This window comes from Procambarus clarkii, chromosome 33, assembly GCF_040958095.1.
Source record: "Procambarus clarkii isolate CNS0578487 chromosome 33, FALCON_Pclarkii_2.0, whole genome shotgun sequence".
NCBI lineage: Eukaryota > Metazoa > Arthropoda > Malacostraca > Decapoda > Cambaridae > Procambarus > Procambarus clarkii.
Genome location: NC_091182.1, coordinates 31,945,165 through 31,955,164, shown reverse-complemented (window position 1 = coordinate 31,955,164; position 10,000 = coordinate 31,945,165). Strand labels below are relative to the sequence as shown.

At 46.3% G+C, this 10,000-nt stretch overlaps 1 protein-coding gene across 1 annotated transcript; it reads right to left on the bottom strand.

The window, feature by feature from the left end:
- Positions 1-731: 731 nt before the first annotated feature.
- LOC138370790 (probable serine/threonine-protein kinase samkC) lies at positions 732-1,334 on the bottom strand. Its single transcript, XM_069335392.1, has one exon. The coding sequence runs from the start codon at positions 1,332-1,334 to the stop codon at positions 732-734; it is 603 nt and encodes a 200-aa protein (XP_069191493.1).
- Between the last annotated feature and the right edge of the window lie 8,666 nt (positions 1,335-10,000).

Below are 10,000 nucleotides of genomic sequence, written 5' to 3'. Positions count from 1 at the left end.
GGAGATGGGATGGAAGGAACTATATAGATGGAGACGAGGAGGAACGGGGAGGCATAATAAACAAACAAACAAAAAGTTAGATGATTGAAATTCTGGGAGAGTGTTGTGGTGGGTGAAGTATTCGAGTCTAGTACACTCTCCTCGACAAGTTTGGTGTGACTCACATTCATTTTGCTCCTGTTGCTCCTGCTGCTGTTGCTGTTCCTGTTGCTGCTGCTGCTGCTCCTGTTGCTGCTGCTCCTGTTGCTGCTGCTGCTGTTCCTGTTGCTGCTGCTCCTGTTGCTGCTGCTGCTGTTCCTGCTGTTGCTCCTGCTGCTGCTGTTGCTGTTCCTGCTACTGCTGTTGCTGTTGGTCCTGTTGCCCCTGCTGCTGCTCCTGTTGCTCATGCTGCTGCTGCTGTTGCTGGTACATGGCGAGGTCGGCAGGATGTCTGCTCCTGCTGGGGTCGCTGCTTGAGGTTAGTAGGTTGTGTCTGCTCCTGCTGGGGGCCGCTGCTTGAGGCTGGTAGGTTGTGTCTGCTCCTGCTGGGGCCGCTGCTTGAGGCTGGTAGGTTGTGTCTGCTCCTGCTGGGGCCGCTGCTTGAGGTTGGTAGATTGTTGTCTGCTCCTGCGGGCCGCTGCTTGAGGCTGGTAGGTTGTGTCTGCTCCTGCTGGGGCCGCTGATTGAGGGCGGCAGGTTGTCTGCTCCTGCTGGGGCCGCTGCTTAAGGTTGGTAGGTTGTGTCTGCTCCTGCTAGGGCCGCTGCTTGAGGTTGGCAGGTTGTGTCTGCTCCTGCTGGGGCCGCTGCTTGAGGTTAGCAGGTTGTGTCTGCTCCTGCTGGGGCCGCTGCTTGAGGTTGGTAGGTTGTGTCTGCTCCTGCTGGGGCCGCTGCTTGAGGTTGGTAGGTTGTGTCTGCTCCTGCTGGGGCCGCTGCTTGAGGGCGGCAGGTTGTGTCTGCTCCTGCTGGGGCCGCTGCTTGAGGTTGGTAGGTTGTGTCTGCTCCTGCTGGGGCCGCTGCTTGAGGGCGGCAGGTTGTGTCTGCTCCTGCTGGGGACGCTGCTTGAGGTTGGTAGGTTGTCTGCTCCTGCTGGGGCCGCTGCTTGAGGGCGGCAGGTTGTGTCTGCTCCTGCTGGGGCCGCTGCTTGAGGTTGGTAGGTTGTCTGCTCCTGCTGGGGCCGCTGCTTGAGGGCGGCAGGTTGTGTCTGCTCCTGCTCGGGACGCTGCTTGAGGTTGGTAGGTTGTCTGCTCCTGCTGGGGCCGCTGCTTGAGGGCGGCAGGTTGTGTCTGCTCCTGCTGGGGCCGCTGCTTGAGGTTAGCAGGTGTGTTGCCATGGTGGCTTGGGTGGTTGATTGCCATGGTAGTTTGGGTGCTTTGTTGTCATGGTAGGTTAAGTGGTTTGTTGATATGGCAAGTTGAGGGGTTTGCTGCTGCAGCTGGATCGTTGTTGTTATTGTTGTTATAAATTCAGCTACTGGGAACAAGTTCCAAGTAGCACGGGCTATGGTGAGCCCGAAGTGGACTTACCTGGCACAGGAGCGGTGCTGTAACTTTGCAGCTGGATTGATTGATGATTGATGAAGATTAAGCCACCCAAAAGGTGGCACGGGCATGAATAGCCCGTAAGTGGTGGCCCTTTTGAGCCATTACCAGTATCAAGAGCTGATACTGGAGATCTGTGGAGGCGCGACTGCACCCTGCGTGACGGGAGATGTCTCCCGGACCAAGTGGTGACCAGATGGTGGCAGCAGCTGGATCATGCTCTGCCTTTTTTATAGGTCCAACATCATCATCTCACTTGCAACTGTTCAATTGAACCCACTTCCCGTTCACCAACTGCATATCTTAACCTTAAAACTTAAGACTTATAGAAAGCTAAGTGGTTAGCATAAATGGCGGATGGTTGGTTAGTATGGTTGCTGGTTTGTTAACGTGGTTGTGGTTAGCAAGATGGTTGATTCGTTGGAGAATATATTGGTAAAAGGACATTTGAATAGATAAGTTGATTTGTTTAATTGTTAGTGACAGCTGATGGCTTGATACCTGCTTGATGGGGTTCTGGGAGTTCTTCTACTCCCTGACTTGTGAGAGATTGGTCCAACAGGCTGTTGCTTGGAGCAGCCCCCAGGCCCCACATATTCACCACAGCCCGGTTGGTCCGGCACTTCTTTAAGAAAATGATCTAGTTTTCTCTTGAAGATGTTCACGGTTGTTCCGACTGTTGCATTAATGGGCTGATAAGACGGTTCAGTGATGGTGAATGGTTGAGTATCGTAATAGGTAATTACCTAAGTGTAATTACAGGATGAGAGCTACGCTCGTGGTGTCCCGTCTTCCCAACACTGTCATATAATGCTTTGAAACTACTGACGGTCTTGGCCTCCACCACCTTCTCACCTAACTTGTGCCAACCGTCTACCACTCTGTTTGCGAATAAGTGAGTGTGTGAGTGTGTGTGTGTGTGTGGGGGTGTTGCTCACTTGGTTGCAAGGATTGCCAGATACTTACCTAATTGTGCTTGCGGGGGTTGAGCTTTGGCTCCTTGGTCCCGCCTCTCAACTGTCAATTAACTGGAAGAGCAAGCTACTATGTAATGATTGCTGCAAGCAGTCGCATTGTGTGCTTGCTATTGATACCTATACTGCAGAAGTGTGTTATGTAGAGAGAGACAACTATAATATGTATCTACATAATTATGTGTATTAGTTCATATATAATGAGACATATATACAACAGTGAAATACGTGGCAATAATACTGATATAAATTAGTCCTGGGCATCATGTATATTATATCTGTGCGAACAAGCCTGAATGGTCCCCCCGGGACTATAAGCGGATTAAGGCGTCCTGTAGATACCAGTTGCGTTGCTCCTGGCAGTATGGGTTCGAGTCACTTCTGGGGTGCGAGATTATATCTGTGTTCATATACACAAATCTTGTTATTAAGGATGCAGTACTATCGTGCTGCAGAGAGATATACCATGCAACAGAACCACTGTGGTGTGCAATCACATACCAACCTTACCTTGAGGTTACCTTGAGGTGCTTCCGGGGCTTAGCGTCCCCGCGGCCCGGTCGTCGACCAGGCCTCCTGGTTGCTGGACTGGGAGGCCTGGTGAGGAAATCAATGCTTATACAATTATCTCTCTCGTAAGGTCTTCATGTATGTCGGATAATTTTTAGTACATGATTTTACATTAGTATCTTCTAAGGTCTTTTTGAAGTCTTGCACCAGGATGTTGACCACCATAAACAGGGAGTGAAGGTGTGCTAATATTAAGTAGTTTCATTCCGTATTACATGAATTTAGTAGAGGAAAATCTGGCATGACAATCTTGCTAGAGTTTTTACAAAAATATGATATGTTCTAATGGAGAGAGGGAGGGAGGCATGGGTGGACTGCATATTACTCCGGCTGCCAGAAGGCATTTGATATGGTCGCACACAAAGACACTCTATTTAATGCTAGAGAAGCAGCTGGGGTATCTAGAAGGTTGCTGGAATGGTTGAGAAAGAGAATCACTCTGGATGGAACAAAGGTTTAACATGGGGGGGGGGGGGGGGGGAGTACCACTCTCTCTCAAACGTCTTTCAGGCACTGTCTCCCTCACTCCAATAGGCACTGTCCCTCCCTCCCTCCCTCACTCTTCCTGGCACTGTCACCCTCTCCCTCACTCCAATAGGCACTGTCCCTCCCTCCCTCCCTCACTCTTCCTGGCACTGTCACCCCCTACAGGCACTACTCGTAATTCCACCAAACTATGTCGAACATTTGATCGTTCCTCGTCTCTGAAACTGACAGGCAGTTTGATTTTTACCCCATACACCTAGAGCGGTTAGGTCGTGTAGGGGAGACGGGCATTACTGTGTACTGTGTCGTGTAGGGGAGACGGGCGTTACTGTGTACTGTGTCGTGTAGAGGAGACGGGCGTTACTGTGGACTGTGTCGTGTAGGGGAGACGGGCGTTACTGTGGACTGTGTCGTGTAGGGGAGACGGGCGTTACTGTGGACTGTGTCGTGTAGGGGAGACGGGCATTACTGTGTACTGTGTCGTGTAGGGGAGACGGGCGTTACTGTGGACTGTGTCGTGTAGGGGAGACGGGCGTTACTGTAAACTGTGTCGTGTAGGGGAGACGGGCATTACTGTGCACTGTGTCGTGTAGGGGAGACGGGCGTTACTGTGGACTGTGTCGTGTAGGGGAGACGGGCGTTACTGTGTACTGTGTCGTGTAGGGGAGACGGGTGTACTGTGTACTGTGTCGTGTAGGGGAGACGGGCGTTACTGTGGACTGTGTCGTGTAGGGGAGACGGGCGTTACTGTGTACTGTGTCGTGTAGGGGAGACGGGCGTTACTGTGTACTGTGTCGTGTAGGGGAGACGGGCGTTACTGTGGACTGTGTCGTGTAGGGGAGACGGGTGTACTGTGTACTGTGTCGTGTAGGGGAGACGGGCGTTACTGTGGACTGTGTCGTGTAGGGGAGACGGGCGTTACTGTGTACTGTGTCGTGTAGGGGAGACGGGCATTACTGTGTACTGTGTCGTGTAGGGAGACGGGCGTTACTGTGGACTGTGTCGTGTAGGGGAGACGGGCGTTACTGTGTACTGTGTCGTGTAGGGGAGACGGGCGTTACTGTGTACTGTGTCGTGTAGGGGAGACGGGCGTTACTGTGGACTGTGTCGTGTAGGGGAGACGGGCGTTACTGTGTACTGTGTCGTGTAGGGGAGACGGGCGTTACTGTGGACTGTGTCGTGTAGGGGAGACGGGCGTTACTGTGTACTGTGTCGTGTAGGGGAGACGGGCGTTACTGTGGACTGTGTCGTGTAGGGGAGACGGGCGTTACTGTGTACTGTGTCGTGTAGGGGAGACGGGCGTTACTGTGGACTGTGTCGTGTAGGGGAGACGGGCATTACTGTGTACTGTGTCGTGTAGGGGAGACGGGCATTACTGTGTACTGTGTCGGGGGTAACTGTTCTCTCTCTCGTAGTAGCAAGTGATTGGGCACCATTCCTTTCCCCCGTCCCATCCCAAATCCTTATCCTGACCCAGTGCTATATAGTCGTAATGGCTTGGCGCTTTCTCGTGATATTTCCTCTTCCTCTCTCGTACTAGTGACGTGCGTATACCTGTCGTATACTTGACGTATACCTGGAGTATACTTGACGTATACCTGGAGTGGGTTCTGGGAGATCTTGTGATAAGTGTTAGGCAAGTGTCGTGTTGGGTCGATTCATGTCGTGGAGCCTCGATTGTGTCGTACGAAGGACGACAGGTGGGTGTTGTAAAGGGGATGAGAAGGTGGTATTGTGTATGGGTGATAGATGTATGGGCAAACAACCCGTTCTCGCACTTTCTTAGTCAATATTGACTAATTAAATACGTGCATATGTGACATACTAATTTATTGTGAATATTTTAGTTTACCTTGAAAAGCTTCATAGAAAACACCGACCTTACCTAACCTTCTTAGTATGTTAAGATAAGCATCTTATTGCTTCGTAATTACAATTATTATTTAACCTATACCTATAATAGGCATAGATTAAGTAATCCCCTATACAAATGGGTGTGTATAATAGGTGTTAGGTAATGTAGGGTTGATTAATGAGTTGACGTTACTCCAACTCTTACCCACACCAAGTGCACAACAGCGACAGACTCTCTAAACTGATAAGTCTGATACTCTGAGGAATATCAGAACACGAGTGCCAAATCAACATATAAGCAGACCGGCACTTACAGTCAGTAGAGGCACTCATGACACACTCATCAGTGCCGCTGCCGCGCGTGGTGGCACTCGCGGCCCCTGACACACGAGTGGTGGCACTCGCGGCCCCTGACACACGAGTGGTGACACTCGCGGCCCCTGACACACGAGTGGTGGCACTCGCGGCCCCTGACACACGAGTGGTGGCACTCGCGGCCCCTGACACACGAGTGAATAACGGAGCCATGTAAGGGAGGGGGGGGGGGGAAGAGGGGTATATGTGGAAAGTCTTTCTGTTACTTCACCTAGTTTGAAATGAGAAATGAGAACACACAGTAATATATAAGCAAACCAGCGACGTGTGGTGACTACATATGGAAGAAATCTACACACACACACACACACACACACACACACACACACACACACACACACACACACACACACACACACACACACACATATATACATGACTACACAGATCGCCATAGTGTGGAGTAAAACTGCTGTAAAAAAAAAGCTCACTACTGGAGAAAGTCATTTGGAGCAATGAGGAGACTCGAACCCGCGGTCAGGGGTACTCCTAGCCTGCGTACCTTACCCCCCCCCCCTGCACCACGACATGTTATACAAATTATAGAACCTGGGATTCCACTGACTCCAGAGGAAGTCTGGAGGCTTTGATGCCAGTCAAGCTTTTATATATAACCACTAAGCACTCTGGCGTAAGTAAATGAGCCCTACGCTCCCCAGCTTAAGCTTCAAAATCACGCTATCGTCATATAACAATGATAACACCATTGTTGGAGCAATTAGAGCTTGGTAGACCTTAAGCCCAACACCTAACCAAAGCTGTCTTGAAAGTTTCATGAACACACCCACAAGGGCTGTGACGAGGATTCGAAAACTCAGTCGATTAAGGCAGCGTCTGGGATGCTCTCGGACGCAGGTTCGAATCCTCGTCACGGCCCTTGTGGATGTGTTCATTTGATGCATCACGCAATTATGATATTTCTGTGTGTATTGAATACGGTGAGGCAGAAACAAATGGGCAAAGTTTCTTTCACCCTGAATGCCCCTGTTACCTAGCAGTAAATAGGTACCTGGGAGTTAGTCAGCTGTCACGGGCTGCTTCCTGGGGGTGAAGGCCTGGTCGAGGACCGGGCCGCGGGGACACTAAAAAGCCCCGAAATCATCTCAAGATAACCTCAAGATAACGGTGCGTTTTGCTTTTGTAAAAGATGTTTGTGATCTAACAGTGACTTATCATCGAATCTTATTTGGTTTAGAGTATTGGAGTGGCGGTGGAGGCGAGAACTAGTCACGTGGTCGAGGTAAACTATGGTAGACTCCACGGGTTTAATCCTATACTCATCCTGTGAGCACGGGCTAGATATACACTTGAAAAAGTATAACCCAATTCTCGGTATATATTCAATGAGTATTTTGTACTCTATTCAGGACTAAGGTGGCATTAATTTTGTGGTTGAAAGGCCTTAATCTCAGCTCGAAAGCAAGTCATTATTAGCCATTAGTTTGTTGTTGTTTTTTAGATTCAGTTACTGGGAAAAAAATTGCAAGTAGCACGGGCTAGGGCGAACCCGTAGTGGACTTACCTAGCACAGGAGCGGGGCAAGTAGCACGGGCTAGGGCGAACCCGTAGTGGACTTACCTAGCACAGGAGCGGGGCTGTAAGTAACTACGCAGTTAGACCAGTAACGGTGCTACCATTACCTATACAGATGGGAAGAACATCAGAAATTATCTTTGACCTGAACACCTGAACAACAGGTGTTCTTCAACACCTGTTGAAGAACATTAATCCATCCAGAGTGCGTAAAAAATATTGCAAATGCCATCTGGACCAAGAGAGGGAGCCGGTCGGCCGAGCGGACAGCACGCTGGACTTGTGGTCCCGGTTTCGATCCCGGGCGCCAGCCAGAAACAATGGGCAGAGTTTCTTTCACCCTATGCCCCTGTTACCTAGCAGTATAATAGGTACCTGGGTGTTAGTCAGCTGTCACGGGCTGCTTCCTGGGGGTGGAGGCCTGGTCGAGGACCGGGCCGCGGGGGACACTAAAGCCCCGAAATCATCTCAAGATAACCTCAAGATAACCAATGGTTAAGGATCGAGGAGCAACAGGGTCCTCTCCATCTCAAAGGTTTACTATCCACAATGCTGGTAGGGAATAGGTTAGGTTAGGTTAGGTTAGGTAGGGAATAGTCCCCTGTATCAACGCTCCATCCAGCTGAATGCCTCACATGTGCCTAATCGTTTACTGTTTAACCTATCACCACTGTAGGGGATAGTCTTGCACCCGTCTATCCAGCCTATCCTCCTGATAAGATGGTAGTATTTTTTGTACCTATATTATTGGACGATGGTACAAATATTGATAGACAATAGATAGACAATTAGAAAGTCGAAATTGGTACTATTCATTTTATAGTCCAAAAAACTAAAGCTAAAAACTAAACTTAAATATTCGTATGCCATATATAGCATTATATATATATATATATATATGTCGTTACCTAATAGCCAGAACGCACTTCTCAGCCTACTATTCAAGGCCCGATTTGCCTAATAAGCCAAGTTTTCATGAATTAATGTTTTTTCGTCTACCTAACCTACCTAACCTAACCTAACCTAGCTTTTTTTGGCTACCTAACCTAACCTTACCTATAAATATAGGTTAGGTTAGGTTAGGTAGGGTTGGTTAGGTTCGGTCATATATCTACGTTAATTTTAACTCCAATAAAAAAAAATTGACCTCATACATAGAGAAAAGGGTTGCTTTATCATTTCATAAGAAAAAAATTATAGTAAATATATTAATTCAGGAAAACTTGGCTTATTAGGCAAATCGGGCCTTGAATAGTAGGCTGAGAAGTGAGTTCTGGCTACTAGGTACGACATATATATATTATATATATATATATATATATAGATATATATATATATATATATATATATATATATATATATATATATATATGTCGTACCTAGTAGCCAGAACGCACTTCTCAGCCTACTATGCAATGCCCGATTTGCCTAATAAGCCAAATTTTCATGAATTAATTGTTTTTCGACTACCTAACCTACCTAACCTAACGTAACCTAACTTTTTCGGCTATCTAACCAAACCTAACCTATAAAGATAGGTTAGGTTAGGTTAGGTAGGGTTGGTTAGGTTCGGTCATATATCTACGTTAATTTTAACTCCAATAAAAAAAATTGACCTCATGCATAATGAAATGGGTAGCTTTATCATTTTATAAGAAAAAAATTAGAAAAAATATATTATTTCAGGAAAACTTGGCTTATTAGGCAAATCGGGCCTTGAATAGTAGGCCAAAAAGTGAGTTCTGGCTACTAGGTACGACATATATATAATATATATATAATAATATATATATAAATATATATATATAATATATATATATATATATATATAATATATATGTCGTACCTAGTAGCCAGAACTCACTTCTCAGCCTACTATGCAAGGCCCGATTTGCCTAATAAGCCAACTTTTCATGAATTAATGTTTTTTCGTCTACCTAACCAACCTAACCTAACCTAACCTAGCTTTTTTTGGCTACCTAACCTAACATTACCTATAAAGATAGGTTAGGTTAGGTAGGGTTGGTTAGGTTCGATCGTATATCTACGTTAATTTTAAATCCAATAAAAAAAAATTTACCTCATACATAATGAAATGGGTAGCTTTATCATTTCATAATAAAAAAATTAGAGAAAATATATTAATTCAGGAAAACTTGGCTTATTAGGCAAATCGGGCCTTGCATAGTAGGCTGAGAAGTGAGTTCTGGCTACTAGGTACGACATATAATATATATATATATATATATATAATATATATATATATATATAATATATATATATATATATATATATTAATATATTATATATATATATATATATATATATTATATGTCGTACCTAGTAGCCAGAACTCACTTCTCAGCCTACTATGCAAGGCCCGATTTGCCTAATAAGCCAAGTTTTCATGAATTAATGTTTCTTTCGACTACCTAACCTAACTTTTTCGGCTACCTAACCTAACCTAACCTATAAAGATAGGTTAGGTTAGGTTAGGTAGGGTTGGTTAGGTTCGGTCATATATCTACGTTAATTTTAACTCAAATAAAATTAACCTCATACATAATGAAATGGGTAGCTTTATCATTTCATAAGAAAAAAATTAGAGAAAATATATTAATTCAGGAAAACTTGGCTTATTAGGCAAATCGGGCCTTGCATAGTAGGCTGAGAAGTGAGTTCTGGCTACTA